Raw genomic sequence first — 17,463 nt, forward strand, 5'->3', positions numbered from 1 at the left:
ATATCAATTTCTCGAAACAGGAACATCAGATAGAACTCATATGGTAGTAAAAATATTAAAACAAATAGTACTTATCATAATAATATCAATAAAAAAAAATTTGACGTGAATAATAATATTGAAAAAAGCACTTAAAGCAAATAAAACTGAAGAATTAAAATGAAAAACAGAAGATAAAACGATTATTATGTAGATATGTACCACTGAGAATGAGAACGGTGTTTTCGTTTGTAGAATGGTGTGTGTTTCTGTAGAACGGTGTGTGTGGCTGTGGAACGGTATTTATGGCTGTAGAACGGTATGTGTGTCTGTAGAACGGGGTGTGTGTCTTTAGGACTGTGTCTGTGTCTGTGGAACAGAGTGTGTGTCTGAACTAGATCATATTCAATTATCTTGAAGATAATGTCAATGAAGATCAGTATCATTATTCACAAATAAGGATTTGATTACCTTCCTTTATCCCGCCCCTTCTATTCTCCTTCATCCCTCCCCTTCTATTCTCCTTCATCCCGTTCCTTCCTTTCTCCTTCATCCCGCCCCTTCCATTCTCTTTTATCCCGCCCCTTCCATTCTCTTTCATCCCGTCCCTTCCATTCTCTTTCATCCCGCCCCTTCCATTCTCTTTCATCCCTTCCCTTCCATTCTACTTCATCCCGCCCCTTCCATTCTCTTTTATCCCGCCCCTTCCATTCTCCTTCATCCCGCCCCTTCCATTCTCTTTCATCCCGCCCCTTCCATTCTCCTTCATCCCGCCCCTTCCATTCTCTTTCATCTCTTCCCTTCCATTCTACTTCATCCCGTCCCTTCCATTCTCTTTCATCCCGCCCCTTCCATTCTCCTTCATCCCGCCCTTCCATTCTCTTTCATCTCTTCCCTACCATTCTACTTCATACCGTCCCTTCCATTCTCTTTTATCCCGCCCCTACCATTCTACTTCATCCCGTCCCTTCCATTCTCTTTTATCCCGCACCTACCATTCTCCTTCATCCCGCCCCTTCCATTCTCTTTCATCTCTTCCCTTCCATTCTACTTCATCCCGTCCCTTCCATTCTCTTTTATCCCACCCCTACCATTCTCCTTCATCCTTTCCCTTCTCTTCTCCTTCTCCTTTGTCTCCCGGCCTTCCTAACCAACCTTCCTCCTAAAAAACCTTCCTATCTAGCCTTCATAATGATTCTTCCTAAATAGTCTGAAATAATAAACAGCATTCCTAACCATTCTTCCTAAGATACCTTCCTAACTGTTCTTACTAACAATTTTTCCTGAACAACTTTCTTAACCAAACTTCCTAAACAACCTTCCTAACCAACTTTAACCAACCTTCCTAAACGTCCTTCCTAACCAAACTTTCTATAAACCTTCCTAAACATCGTTCCTATCCACCCCAACCATCTATTCTTACCATCTTTCCTAATTAACATCCTATCCTAAAACATAACCATCCTTCATCCTATCCTAAACCATAACCATCCTACATCCTATCCTAAAACAAAACCATCCTACATCCTTCCTAACCTTGCATAAGTCCACATGAAGGGACAGAATGCATATGTGGTTATCAAGCTAATAAATCAGTGTATGAGCACTATTTTAAACTGTTTGCATTGCATACATATGTAACAGAAAACTTCATAAATCCTCACGTTCTAGCAATCCTTTCCACACACCATTAAATCTAGGTTAAACCCTCTCTTATATATTCAGCCTTAAATCTTTCTAAAAGGGACTGTTATGGAAAAATGAAAGAGGGTATAGGCTGAAACCTAAACACTTAGGCGTTAATCGCGACCTATATGAGCTCTATCGGATGTTCCTGTCTCGAAAAATTGATACAAAACTGTGTCGACGTTATACCAAAACTTATATAAATGAGATGTGGTATAGGAATCATAGTTTTAAACAGATCAGCAAATACGCAACTAATCTAAAAATTTCGATTACCCAGAGAAGTCTAAACAGCTTAGATATGCTCCTATTATAATTTTAATATATTACTTATTCATTTTTAAAATAGACATAATTGATAATATAATTAATACATCTGTATCACGTGACCAGAATTTACCCAATGGTAGTGCAGTAGCATTGCCACGTGTCTCTGTCTGAATTAATTTCTCGAAACAGGAACATCAGATAGAACTCATATGGTTCGCAATCAGCTCCTAAAGTGTTCAGGTTTCAGCCTATACTCCCTTTCAATTTTCCTTAACTGTCTCTTTTAACCATTAAAATATAGTCCTGCATTCTGTCAGCCATCTCTATGTTGTAAACTCCATCTTTATTATATCGTCTTTATACCCCATACAATATCGCCATCTGAAATTTTTGTGCTAAATTGTTACTGCGCCTTCAGTTGGTTTGTTGCATGTACTTTTTTTGGTCAATATTTTCTTTCGAGGTCAAAATATGGTATAGTGTCAGAAGAGGAAATATTTTTTGTTCAAATTTTTATTCTAACCAAATTTCCTAATCAAACTTTCAAAACATTCTTCCTTGCTGAGCAATCTTTTATCTTTAAGTTTTGCCAATTTTGACCTTTTGGCGACTAACTTGTGAGCCTTACGTTCCTGTATGGTAGAAATTTTTCTAAAAACAGAATTCTTTCTGAGATATCTTCTTTAAAACTGTCATTGTATTGTATAGTATTTGAAAGATTCCTCTGTCTGGGTTTGAACTGATATTGAAAGTTGAAACCAAGACATGGATCTACAATCTCCTGCCTTCGTGACATTATCAGAAATATTTAAGGATCCCCCTCATAGTTCCTTTTCCTACCCCTTAGTTCCTTTTCCTATCCCACCGTTCTTTTTCCTATCCCTTCATTCTTTTTCCTATCCCTTAGTTCCTTTTCCTATCCCACCGTGCCTTTTCCTATCCCACAGTTCCTTTTCCTATCCCCCCATTTCTTTTCCTATCCCACCGTTCTTTTTCCTATCCCTCCGTTCCTTTTCCTATCCCACAGTTATTTTTCCTATCCCTTCCTAATGGTCAATGATCATCAATTTCAGTATTCATTATCTCTAGAACTAATTTTAACTCTCCAAATTATTACTAATTTTATCTTTAAGATCGCCATTATCCCATTCTCGCATTATTATCCATGTTTGCCACAGGGTCCATGAAAAAAAAATTATTTTCTCTAAACAATCCTAAAATATTTGATATGTAAAGTTATGAAGATTAATTTTAAGATTTGAGTCTCAAATTAAAGTTTTGAGTTTTATGTTAAAATTTCAAGATTTTAGTTAAAAGTTTAACTTGGAATTTAAAATTCCATCACCTTCAGTAGATTAACAGCAGGGACTTGTGACACACATGTTTCTAACACTCATGAATAAATAAATGCCAGACTGAGTCTAGATAAGAATCTTTAAATCCCAATCCAGGTACCCCCCCTCCCCCCTTCAATACATCTGTCCCCCCCCTCCTCCTACTATCCCTCCTGGATAAATTGCAAATAAATCATAACTCTAATATTGCCACTAGGTGGGTCGAGTATAAAGCGTTCTCCTGTGAATACTCCCAGTCAAGGGAAAAAGTGATTGTTTAAGTGAACCAAGTGATTTTTATCAGAACTAAGAGTTGGATAGATAGATATCATGGACGGGGCTGTCAAATCTGAAGGAAAAAAGGTAATTTTAGTAAATGTATGACGAAAATTTATTGTTTTTTTTAATTGTCAATGGTTTTGTAGATCGTAAAATTAAGATTTTAGTTTAAACAATTGTGCTTAAGGAAGGGAAATCACTTTTTTGGACTTTTAAAAATACTTTTTAAAAATAAAAAAGTACTTTGAACTTGTGAAGGTTCCAACATTTCAAAACTGTATTCTGTAAAAGTTTGCCTTTAGAAAACTTTGCAATATTTTTATACTAAGAGAAAATATGAAGGAACAAGGACTAAAACAATTGTCGTTTTTGGTCAGTTTTCCCTAATATTTCAATTTTTAAAACTTTTCAGATTTTTGTGGAAACTTTTAATAGTCCAAAATTTTTGAAGTTTTTAAAAATCTAACCAAGTTATTTCCCATGACGTAAGAAACTATAGGAATGAAAAGAGCTAATTCTAGTTTTACGTCAAAAAATGTGCACCTAACTGTTCCTAAACTGTACCTAACTGTTCTGTTCTAAAATCTGAAGAATCCCTTTAAACTTGGATATTTTTAAGGATTTATACTAAACTGGATTCTAGGAAAATTATCAAAAAATGTTTTAAAGGAGAATAATTAAACATTTAATGTTTTTTTACGAAACCTTCCCGCATTTCTGGAATGTTTTGTTGAATTATATAAAGCTGGAGGGCCTAATTTAACATTTTATTTGTATATCATATTAGCCTCTTTACACACCAATAGAATTTAAAAATAGCTAAAAAGTTAAATTTATTTGGCTCTAGGAAGTCCAAAATAATAAACTTTGATGTTTAAGTTAAAGGGACTGTAAGCGTAATTTGATATAACCCTCCATGCAAAAATAGCAAAAACCAATTTACAACGGTACCCTTGAAACCTTCATCTGTTCAAAAATGTCGAAGATGACGTCGATTTTCTGACTCTAAAAGTGTTTACTCTATTGGGATTTGTCACTTTTGTAAATAAACATAAAATAAAAATAAAGAGTTTGAATAAACAGAATCATGGATATATATTCCATAGAGTAATAAAAAAGAAGTCGCAATTAAAGATGCGTGCGCATCGTTTTCTTCAGTTCATTTGATTATCAGTCGTTAACTATGCATCCAGTTTGTGTTTTTTTTTCAGTACTTCAGTAAAGTTTGATTTTATTTGTTCACAGAATAACATGCACGCAACTAGGGGTGGCAATGGGGGGGGAAGCACCCCCCCTTAAGATGAGTCGAAGAGAAGAAAGAATAAAATTGTTTGAAATAGGAATGTTATTCAAGTTTTAAGCTAAAGGCATGCCCATAGAAACTTAATATTTTTGACAGATCTTTTAGCTAATAAATTGAAAGCTTACAAATTGGAAAATTGTCAAATGTTTGCAGTCAACATCCTCGAATTCTCTTTGAATAAAGAAAGAAAATCTAAAAATTTGTCAATTTCATAAAATCCCTCCAAGAAATACGATCACTCTATATACAAGTGTACAGTGTAAGATACGTAAACATATCATGATGTACACAACCGACCACTCTATTAATTAATTAATAAGGAGGTCTGTTGAGTACATCGAAAAATGTGGTTTTCTTTATTTTATTTTCGGTAAAATATTCAAAATTTTAAAATGAATTTGCTCTTTATTTTGATGCTTTCTATTTGCAATGTAATAATAAAATCCAGGATTACATTCTTTACAACTATTCAACTTTTCATAAAGTCGGAAAACAGTGAAAAACATCAAAAAAAGTCGAAAATTAGGAGGAGAGGTAACAAGAAAATACAGCGGGACCCATAAAATCTGATATGTAAATATAAATATGTGTATTTTATGAAAATAGTTTTGGCAGTTGCTTAAAAATCAAATTATAAATTGAAATGAACGTTGTACAGCTTGCAGCAAGCCAATTACAGGTACAAATACAGAGATTCAAAAAAGGAAATAAGTTTTATTTTAAATTCTAGACAATATAGTATTATTCCATACACAATTATTCTGTTTCATCATGTTCATTGTTCATTGGACAAAATCACCACTTGAGTCTAAAAGTTGTTTTCCTATTGCACAGATTTATGGGCCCCACTGTGTGTTATTTCTAACTAGACTAATGTGACTAATGATAATATAATTTAACCACAAATACTTCCTTAAATTTACTGGTAGGGCTATAAAGCAACCCCCCCCCCCCGGCCCTCTTGGACCAGTAAAATCAATGGTTTCCAGGTTTTTTTGAGGTCCAAACGGGTGCAAACTGCAGAGCCCTCTCCCCTTTTGGAAAAAAAATATAAATATCCCATTGATTCAAGTCATTTCATTCAAATTGTATATGTTTTTTCTCATTAGATTAAAATATTGATTGTTTAAAAGTTTAGTAGTCAAAATTTTATTCTGAATTTTCAATTATGAATCTTGATTTTTTCTCGGTCAAAATATAGAAAGTATTTTTTATAATTATATTTATTTTCTTCAATATATTACCCTATTTTGTATAATACATAAAGGTTATTGGGAATTTTTTCATTAAATAATTTTTTTTTGCAGAGAGAGGGGAGAAATAAGTTCTCTGCACATATTGTGAGGAAAACACGAAAGCCGACCAGGTTTGTTAAAAAATATTTTAACCATTTTTACAAGCAATAGAGATCAGTAGAAATACGTCTACACTCTACAGTCTCTTATAGAAGAGTGAATATAAGAGTAAAAATAAATTTAAAATACCTGAATTTTGAAAAATCAAATTTCTTTCAATAATTGTAACAAATAATGATAATAATATTAATAAAAATGAATGATAATATTATAGTATCAAAGATCATGAAAATAAGAGGCAATCGTTCTATAAAAGGTTAAATTTTCTCCAGGTATAACGCTGAGTACCCTACAGACCTGGATATCTTGGAGCATGATGAGCACGATCTTAACTCCTCAAATTCACCCGACACCCAGATCAACCCATCCAACCAGTCCCTCCACCCGGAGAACAAGTCAAACCTCTCCGTCCAGTCCAACAAATCCAAGAAATCCATCATAATATCCAAACCAATGAACTCGGGAAACACGGAGAGGAATGCGTCCAACCTAACCCCGGAGCCACCTAGGATCCTAGAACCCGGAGATAGGCCTGGTAGAACAAGTCGCAGCTCAGGAACCAGTAACCAGGAAAAGAGTTCCGTCACAGTGTTCCAACATCCGGATGCTCCGTTCCTAAAAATAACAATCCCAAGGCCAGCCAACTCGGAACGTTCCAAATCTGTCAGGTAATTAACAAATCTTAATTATTTTAAAGTTCTAACAAGTTTTTTTTTATCTATTTGTGTATTTCCTTTTTCTGTTTTGTATTCTATACCCTTTTCCTTGTCTTTGTTCTTATACTTTACTGTTTCCTGTCCTGTTTTCTTCATGTCTGATATTTTTATAATTCCTACCCTTCGTATATCTGTTTTCTTCTTTACCATGTACGTGTCCGTTTCCTGTTTACTACGTGTTCCTTTCCTGTTCTTTACTTGTCCCTTTCCTGTTCTTTACTTGTTCCTTTCCTGTTCTTTACTTGTTCCTTACCTGTTCTTTACTTATTCCTTCCCTGTTCACTACTTGTCCCTTTCCTGTTCTTTACTTGTTCCTTTCCTGTTCTTTACTTGTTCCTTACCTGTTCTTTACTTTTTCCTTTCCTGTTCTTTACTTGTCCCTTTCCTGTTCTTTACTTGTTCATTTCCTGTTCTTTACTTGTTCCTTACCTGTTCTTTACTTGTTCCTTTCCTGTTCACTACTTGTCCCTTTCCAGTTCTTTACTTGTTCCTTTCCTGTTCTTTATTTGTTCCTTACCTGTTCTTTACTTGTTCCTTTCCTGTTCTTTACTTGTCCCTTTCCTGTTCATTACTTGTCCCTTTCCTGTTCTTTACTTGTTCCTTTCCTGTTCTTTACTTGTTCCTTACCTGTCCTTTACTTGTTCCTTACCTGTTCTTTACTTGTTCCTTTCCTGTTCTTTACTTGTTTCCTTTCCTGTTCACTACTTGTCCCTTTCCTGTTACTGCTGTTCTTTTCCTGACCTCTTACTGTCCTTTCCACGGTTCACAACTTGTCCTTTCTTATTCATTACTTGGCATTTTCCTCATACGAAGTTACCGAGCCCTATCTCTGTTTTATATCTGATCATACCTTGGGGTTAATTCTTTCATCTTTTTTAAACTGTTTTTACCTCTCAGTGTTTACTCCGTGCCGTCGAATTAATTTGATGTTCATCTTTCTAGATTGCGTTTTCAGAGCAGAAATTAATATTAGATAGATAGGATAGATAGATAGTTATTTAACACCCCATAAACTATTGTTAATAAGGTTAAATTTACACGCTTGCCCCGCGCTATTAGTGTGTGTGTGTGGGGGGGGACATTATATACATATGGAATAAAATCAAAGGGATAGTTACCTTCTTAATTTCAGGCATATTCCCTGTTCCATGTTTTTATAGTGTATGTATTGTTTTGTATAGTACTATTAAAGCATCGTTAAACAGTATAATTCAATAATCATAATGATTATGCTAACTTCAAAGCCTGCACGCCTCAAACTGCACATTTACTTGTTGCACTGCAATATGCACAATGCACATGTCAGTGCACGTTAAAATTGCAAAATGCGCATACTGCACAGCTCATGGTATTGTGTAGTGCACAAAGCAAAAATTGAACTATACTTTTTACTTTACAATTATACAAATTGCACTGCACAAATGACAAACCGGGAAAAGATTGCACATTGCATTAAATAGTGTACCCTCTGCGCTGTACACTGCATATACTGTACAGTGCACGCAACCTGTACTGTGCACTGTGCAGTGTACATTGTACCATGTCTATGTATAACAAGTTCCACATACAGGCCTACCAACAACAGATGAGACTTCAGAGACGACTGTACGGAATTTGTTTTTGTCAGTTTCCTTATATTCACGATTCCATGCAACCGTAAACTTGTTTTTTTTCTTCGGCATCTATTTGATAAGTCATTAAAAAAAAATCAAAACAGAAGACTTATTTTTACCTAGAAATGTTATATCTTAATAGTCTGAAGTCGTCTTTACAGTTTTATCCTTTGCAGTAAAACCAATCTTGTCTCAACGAGATATTTGCAGTTTTATTTTTAACTTAAATGTTTCATCATGCAAAACGACTTCACCCTGAAATACTATAAATAGTTTGACTTTGGTAAGATTCAAATCAAGATTTAGAATAAAACATGAAAAATTATAAAAATGTAAGAATGTAAACATTCCAAAAAAGGTTGTATATTATGGATATTCTATTTATGTAAAAGTATGCAGGATTTGACGTGATACTTTTGAACACACTACGCCTAAAAATGTAGATAAAAGAATAAATGAAATTATATGTGTATGATAACAGCTAATTGAGGTCTTAATTAGCTTTTTTTTGTTTTAACAATTTTAATTAGGAAAATTAGTGCACAGGCTTTGTACATATTATATGGAAGAAACAAATTGAGTCTTTGCCACAAATTTAGTTTTTGTAAAACCAATATCTTTGCAGCCTTATGATGTAAACCTTTGATATTTCAAACTTACATTATTTGATCTAATATCATTCATAGTTTAAAATATTAAAGGTCTACGACATAGGGCTGCAACGATATTGAAATTAGAAAATCAGAGTTTTTTGCAAAAACTCAATTCCTTTGTACTATTTGTTACTGCTAATCAACCTATTTTGATATTAACAAAAAGAGGCAAAAAGAAATAAAGCGTACAAATAAATTCTAACGTTTGAAAACTTTGCTATAACAGAATCGCTATTGGGAAATATTTTTATGAAACTATTGTGTACTTTATCAGTCTTCCTCACTTCATCGTTAATTTCATAATAAACGTGCTATAAAGTAATCGTCGTGCTATACAGTTAAATTAGCTGTACATTAAAGCACGTGTGCTATATAGTTTTGATTGTTTCCCGGATTTTCTCCAAAAAATTTAGGATATTTCCAAAATATTTTTTTTTTTTCAATTGAAATGAAAATAAAATTTAAATCAACTTTTAATTTTGACTTCTGCTTTGTTTCAAACCTTTTTTGGTCTAGACATAGCCATGTGAAATAAGACAAGTACACAAACGTTTCATAAAATTACTAAATCTAAAAAGGCGAGAACCTTAGCGAACCAAAATAACAGTGTTATAAATAGTTATTGTTTTTTTTCCATTGTTTGAATATACGAACTATACTTTTTTTCTGAACAAGCAGAAACTGTTAAAACCAAAATAAATATGAACATTTCACAAGAATAGTTTTAAATATCTTGGTTCCAAACAGAAACAAACTAAGAAACAAAAGACGAGTTTTTTCTCACTTTTATTAAGCAAAAAGTTGTCTAAAATACAAATTTGGAATACTACGAAAAAGCACAGGATATGAGTAATTTTAAAAAGAAAATACAAAAAAAAATTTGACAAAATCGAAATGAAAATGTCAAGAAAAACGAAGTTACCGAGCCCTATCTCTGTTTTATATCTGATCATACCTTGGGGTTAATTCTTTCATCTTTTTTAAACTGTTTTTACCTCTAGTGTTTAGATGTAAGATGAAAAACACTATCTTTGAACTCTCTGCTTTATTCAATTTTTATGCATCTATTGATACCTTTTCGGTGCATTTTGTCCTTAACCCCTTAACCCCTTTCTTCCATAAGGATTTCAGGGGGCTAAGGGAAGAATGAGGAGGGGGTACATTGGAAAAATTATACCCCCCCCCCCCCTCGGGTAGTAATGGTTACATTATCATGCATCCTACATGCGTCGTCATTCTTTATTTACCACCCCCGCATTGTTTTAATCCTTCTTCACATTAGTTCCCAGTCCATTTTTAACTCCCTCCCTCCTCCCCCCCCCCCTACATAACCATGCCTCAGATATTAGATAGATAGATAGATAGATAGATAGACAAGCCGACGCCTAATTATTGCAAAATAACACTGCCCCTCAATTTTGCTAAGGTAGCACGTTAAGGCCTTGTCTGAATCCTAATTATAATTGTTTCGTAAAACATTTTCCGTGTATTAATTGTTTCTTTTGTGTTCTCCTTTCAATTCTTGAACAATGAATATATTTGGTTTGGATTTAGAGTTTAAACCGAGATTGCGGCATTTGATCCCGTGTAAAATGGGTAAAGGCGCCGAATCATAAAACTATATTTCCTGATTGTAAAAAAATCTATGTGTATACATCTATCTATGGATACATTTGCTTTGTATATTTTTTTGTTTGATGTTGAAAAAAAGTCCAAAACCATAACTGTGCCTAGTCATGAACCCATGAAATCTAAAAACAAAAACAAACGAAAAAATATATAAATTTTATGAATAAATAAAGGGGTTAGGAGCCCCCAAGTTTCAATTAATTAAAGATCAATCATTCATATATCGGATTTTAAAATGTTCTATTATTTCGTTCTTTAATTTAAATTTAACATCCGTACCCAAATTCGTATCCATTAGCAACAGCTATTAACTCCAATTAGGCAAGAACATTTGGAGTAATATTTTATAAAAAATATATATACAGGGTGGTCGTTTGGCACTATATGCAATTTTTGTTCAAAAGTTCAAAATTATGGTTTTTGAAAACTACTCTACAACGAGTTGACATGTAATATTTCTTTTTTTTAGAGCAGACCCTGTTTAAACTCGTGAACTGTTCTTTTAAATTCCTCTGGGTTCAGAGCTAGTTTTCTGATCCCAATTATTTAGTAAATGTTCCGTGTGTGTGGGAAGATGGGATAAAAACTGAATCCCTGGTTTTTACCCCGTGAAGCACGACAAATTAGACGGAGTAATAAATGGAGTTTGACCTCATTTCCTTCTTCGGAGCTCTTTGTTGATCTTGGCTTAACTCTGTGTTACTCTGTGTTACACGGAATGAGTTTAAGCACGAAATAAAGCATAAAGTTATTGATAAAAGTATTAAAAGAATCTTGTTTATACCCAGGAGTGCATTCAGGGTTGGCCAAGATTTTGCGAGTTTATGAGTTTGAAAGTAAAAAATAAGATTTTGCATTAATTTAGAACGGAATGAATTAAAGGGCCCAGGGCCCTGTAGGTATACGGAATTCTACGGGCTTTTTAAAATAGTTTTTTTTTAATGAGATTTTTTTCAAGTTTTGATTTTCCTATAGTAGGAAGTTGTATACTTGCTATAGAAACTGTGATTATCTAATCCAAATTTCTTTGCACCCTGCAGAATCCAAGAATAAGAAATTAGAGTTGTGACAAGTAATGAGTTAATTGTTACTTTGAAAAAGAAATTTAATGAAAATTGTATTCAATCAAGGGTTCCCAAAACCGAGGTTGCCTACGAAAGATCAAGATCGTAACTAGAGATGTTTTTAGGACAAATTGGTCGAGAAAACCTGGGGAAAGTAAAACTTTTAATATCCCCAATAACACCATAAAAAAACTTTTCCTGTATAATTTCCTAATCTGTAACAAAAAAAAAGAAATGAGTTTTCGCCACAAACACAAATTTTATAATCCCTATATCTTTGCAACATGATTGTATAAACCTTTTATATATTTTAAACTTCTTTCATCTAATAGAATACAATTTATCGGGATTATAAAATCTGAGTTTGTGGCAAAAACTCGATTCCTTTAGTTAAGAATGACTATATATTTGTTTTATTTTGTAGAGAAATGTGTGAAAGTATTGAGTCAAGTGGATCACCAAAACTCTCTTTAAGGAATCAGCACGATTCTTTGTCGCCATCTTTTATTCTCATTTTATTTAATCTTTTCGTCGCTTTTTATTTTTAACTGAGCTGGGATCTCTTGTATTGTGGATATCGAGATCTTTAATAAACAGATTAACTTAATCTTAATCCTTATCCCGTAACGTGCAAATCAGATATCCGTGAACATCCAATCAGAAGCCAGAATTGTTTTAATTAAACCAATGACAGAGCAAGAAAATGTGGGAAATCTAAAATAAAGAGATCAAGGGATCAAAGGATCAAGGGATCAAGGGACCCAGATCAAGGGTTTCCAACACAATAGTTCCCAGCTTGCAGAGTGAGTTTGATGTTCCATGTAAATCATCTGTTTATCTCCGTCCTTTGCTCGTTGTAATCCTTTCGGCTTTCACCTTTTCATGTCTCATATTATCTTTAGAGCTTTTTTCCCATATATATTTTCCACTATTTGTTTAGTACTTTACTCTCTTTTCTCCGGTCTCATTTTTATTTAAAAGTTTCCTTTCTCATTTTATCTTTAATAGTTTCCTTTCTCATTTTATCTTTAATAATTTCCTTTCTCATTTTATCTTTAATAGTTTCCTTTCTCATTTTATCTTTAATAGTTTCCTTTCTCATTTTATCTTTAATAGTTTCCTTTCTCATTTTATCTTTAATAGTTTCCTTTCTNAAGAAGAAAAGGTAAAGTGTGAAGAATAAGGTTGGTACTCTAACCTCTGATGAATACTAAGAACTGCGCGTGATTAGAATGCCTCGACCCACGGAACCAAGAAATGGGGGCAACCTTGCCCCACCCCGCCTTGAGCCTCACAAATCCAGATCCCTCACACCGCCGAGGAATAGACCGCCGATTCCGCCGAGCTCTCCTAGGAACGGATCTACCGGAGAAAAGACGACCGTTCCTTGTGATTCTAGTTCCAGTTCCAGGACAGAGAAACCCAACCTAAGCTCAGGAAAATTTTTCAAATAATAGATTGCGCCGGGCCGCGCCGTGGATATTAATTTATTCAGTTTTAATTAATTGCATTGTAAATATTTGATTATAATTTGTATGCTATACGGCCTACACGTTCTGATCCTAAAATACACACGATGAGTCTCCAACATAGGAACAGATTTTTACCGATTAATATTTTTTATATTTTGTGAAAATGTCGACTGATAGAACAAGGATTTAAGATTAAGATTAAGAATTTAAGATTTAAAATTTATGATTTAATACATAAGATTTAAGATTTAAGATTTAAGATTTAAGATTTAAGATTTAAGATTTAAGATTTAAAATTTATGATTTAATACATAAGATTTAAGATTTAAGATTTAAGATTTAAGATTTAAGATTTAAGATTTAAGATTTAAGATTTAAGATTTAAGATTTAAGATTTAAGATTTAAGACATAAGATTTAAGATTTAAGATTTAAGATTTAAGATTTAAGATTTAAGATAAGATTTAAGATTTAAGATTTAAGATTTAAGATTTAAGATTTAAGATTTAAGATTTAAGATTTAAGATTTAAGATTTAAGATTTAAGATTTAAGATCTGTGCACTGTACTGCTGCGGAATAGTACACTGTACACTGTACTATTGCGGAATAGTAGGCTGTGCACAGTACTGCCGCAAAATAGTACTATGTACACTGTTCTGCTGCGGAATAGAACATTGTACGCTGTACTACTGCGGAATAGTACTTTATACACTGTACTGCTGCAAAATACTTAACTGTACACTGTACTGCTGCGGAATAGTACACAATACACTGTAGAGAAAGTTTAACAATGTGTGTAATGTTAGGTTTATAACGTTTTAAAAGTAAAACATAAAATTTTTGTGTGAATTTGACCACACCTCTATTTTCTAAGATCTAACGTCATCTAAACAGTTTTTAAGAACTATATAAATGTTCTTCAACTTGCAACTTTTCTGATAATAGTCGGATATTTAAGAAAATAACAAGAAATAGAAAAAAATTATTATGAAGACCTGAAATTCTTCACGTTGTCAAATGTAAATAAGATCAAATCTCATCTGTTTAAAACTTATAGCTTTTCTTATTGGAGAGATTGGAGAGCTATTGAAAATAAAAACATGTTTAAATTTCTTATATGCTTGTGACTAAATCGAAAGCTAAATGAGCTACGTGGTCACAAAGCCGTATCAGATACTTAAATCATTCGACTAAGAAATAAATGATGTATAAAAAAGCCGCACAGAAGGCGAACATTTTTGGATTTTACAGATATGACTTATGCAGTCAGCACTCATACGTCGCTAAATACCTTTTTTCGAAATTTCCACATATCCACGAAATCTTCAATTTAAAAGTTTACACTATGGATACTGTTAAAAATCCCTTTTACAGTACGGTACATGCATATTTGAAAGGATTGTTGTACAAGGTGTGGCTGCCCTGTACCAACGCGCAACTGATCTAAGATCTAGTTTAGATCTGCATGAATCCAGCTCCCTCCCCTCCTCCCTCCCCTCCACACCACAGAATCCCAGGAAAATAGGGTTAAGCACGCTGACCCCTCCAACAAGCAGGAAGATTGGGTCTTGTGTATCTCCACACACCTCTCCGTATTCATCAAAGGTAAGCATATTCTTTCAAAATACAGACGGATCCATAAAAATGAGTACGAGGAAGACGACTGTCAAGTTATGATTTAAAATAGTCCGTTTAACATAAAACACAGCGAGTGTGAGTTGTACAGTAAACACTACACAGACCCATTTAACCCAACTTAATAAGATTTTTATTTTATATTTGCATCAAATACACAGAAGATTGTTCGCATGTCGTCTTCTTATTTTACCATTTTATGGTTCTCACTGTCTACGATACAAATAATTTGAATAACGACTTAATTAAAGAGTTCCATCGATGATTCACAATGATTGATTTTCTATCATAAAATCAACCTTTCCCAACCGCCGTATTTTTACAGAATCTTTTATTATATTTCCATATGAGGCAAGAAAACTACAGAAATAACTCTCAGTGTTTTCAGATATATGAGTTAAAGAAGGATACAGTTGTGATTTACATTTTATGTAAAATTATATCAATTTTACCGTGGGGGTTTCAAACTGTCGAGTGAACTCCCATTAAAATGTTCTCTTCAAAATAACTTTTTCTTTTGAATTATGCTTTGTTTAGATTAAAAGCAATAACAAGTCTCAAAAAAACATATATTTTTGTTTTTGTTTAGATTGATATCTCTTGCACTGCTCCGATTCAAATCTCCGTGAAACCGTTCCAGTTCTCCACTCAGAGAAACTCTGATCCTACTCCGTCCTTTCCTAAATCCACATCCACGCGTTCATCTCTCTTCAACTCCGCCACGCCCACCACCCTTCTCTCCACCCCTACCACGCCCTCGTCCCGCCCTGTTTCTCCGGGACCCTTCACGAGTAAGCTGAGATCAGGGAGTAGAACCCGCTCCCCACAGAGAGAGGGGAGTAGAAATCACTCCCCCTCCCCTGACAGGGGGAGACAGGGTGGGGGGTTATGTGTTCCTGAGGTAGCGAACAGGAGAGGAGTGTCCCCCACCCCCTTGGGGAACCTGAAGAAAGATAGAGTTGAAACAGGTAAGAGAAAATGATTTTAAAAACTAGCTTAGAAACCCAACTTTATCTGGAATAAATTTGACCAAATAAACTAAACTTGTTAAACCACACGCACAGCACAGATCATTTCCGTAGTTCTAACAAAAACCAAAAGGTAAAAAATTTCAAGCATTTCTGTATATAAATAAGGATATACATATGTCATCCTTAATCAGTCATACCTTTAAATAGAAGGTTGTTTGAAATAACGTTTACATTCCCTTTAACTTTTAAATTCAACAGTATATTTGTATATGGTGGCTTGTAAAGTGAAGAATAGAAAGGTGTTCCCTATTATATAATTGTAAAGAGGCCATTCTCGGCAATCTGATAATCTAGTTTTACACCAAAACAGGTTTATACAATTCAACTCCTGAATACCAATTACATCATCATTGTCTCAGAACCTTCAGACGTAGGATAATAGTAATAATATGAATATTAATAAGGATTTTAATGTTGATAATAATAATAATAATAATAATAATAATAATAATAATAATAATAATAATAATAATAATAATAATAATTATAATAATAATAATAATAATAATAATAATAGGGAAGTGGTTTTTATCTGAAGAGGGATGAAGGCAAGGTGGTTTTAAACTGTTTTTTTACGATGATTAACGGTGGGTTTTTAACTTGGTTTAAGGATGGTTTAAGGACAGATATAAGTTTTAAATGGAGAGATTAACAAGCACAAGAAGGAACAGGATTTATAGATTTAAAGAACATACGGTCTTATAACACGCTATCCTCTGCCTTAGAGATAAGTTTACGCCCAGATCTCGAGCTTGATAAAATCTATTAAATCTTCACAAAAAAGTTTCTTTGATTTATATATCTGCTCAAGTCTCTGGTCCAAACTTACCTTTTTTATTCTAAATAAGACAAGAAGTAGTCATTGTTGAAGTTCTAGTCTATTTCTAGTTTAGTCTACATAGTCTAGTCTACATAGTCTAGTCTAGTCTAGTCTAGTCTAGTCTAGTCTAGTCTAGTCTAGTCTAGTCTAGTCTAGTCTAGTCTAGTCTAGTCTAGACTAGTCTAATCTAGTCTAGTCTAGTCTGGTCAAGTCTAGTCTAGTCTAGTCTGGTCAAGTCTAGTCTAGTCTAGTTTGCTTTTGTCAAGCCCTAAATAGGCCTTTAAAGCTTGCACTATTTTTAAACCTACTTATCTACATGTTTTTTTGTATTTTCTACGCAAATTTGTGGTTATAAAAACGTTTATACTTTGCAGCCTTGTTTGGGGCTTACTTGGGGGCAATTTATACACTTTAGACGCAGGATAACAAGGGCAAACCTAAATAGATAATTGAAGGGTGTTCTAGAACTATCTAGAACTATCTAGAACTATCTAGAACTATCTAGACCTATGTAGAACTATCTAGAACTCTCTAGAACTATCTAGAACTATCTAGAACTATCTAGAACTATCTAGACCTATGTAGAACTATCTAGAACTATCTAGAACTATCTAGAACTATCTA

General features: G+C 33.7%; 1 protein-coding gene across 1 annotated transcript in view; it reads left to right on the forward strand.

Annotated features, from left to right (window-relative positions):
- Positions 1–3,459: 3,459 nt before the first annotated feature.
- LOC111701603 (putative protein TPRXL) overlaps positions 3,460–17,463 on the forward strand; it is a 27,508-nt gene continuing 13,504 nt past the window's right edge. The window contains exons 1-7 of the mRNA XM_023472952.1: positions 3,460–3,632; positions 6,159–6,217; positions 6,479–6,874; positions 12,306–12,356; positions 13,113–13,318; positions 14,765–14,958; positions 15,578–15,956. Coding sequence (XP_023328720.1) covers positions 3,600–3,632; positions 6,159–6,217; positions 6,479–6,874; positions 12,306–12,356; positions 13,113–13,318; positions 14,765–14,958; positions 15,578–15,956 — 1,318 coding nt within the window. The 5' untranslated portion in view covers positions 3,460–3,599. The remainder of the gene's footprint in view (positions 3,633–6,158; positions 6,218–6,478; positions 6,875–12,305; positions 12,357–13,112; positions 13,319–14,764; positions 14,959–15,577; positions 15,957–17,463) is intronic.

This window comes from Eurytemora carolleeae, unplaced genomic scaffold, assembly GCF_000591075.1.
Source record: "Eurytemora carolleeae unplaced genomic scaffold, Eaff_2.0 scaffold371, whole genome shotgun sequence".
In the NCBI taxonomy this organism is placed as follows: domain Eukaryota; kingdom Metazoa; phylum Arthropoda; class Copepoda; order Calanoida; family Temoridae; genus Eurytemora; species Eurytemora carolleeae.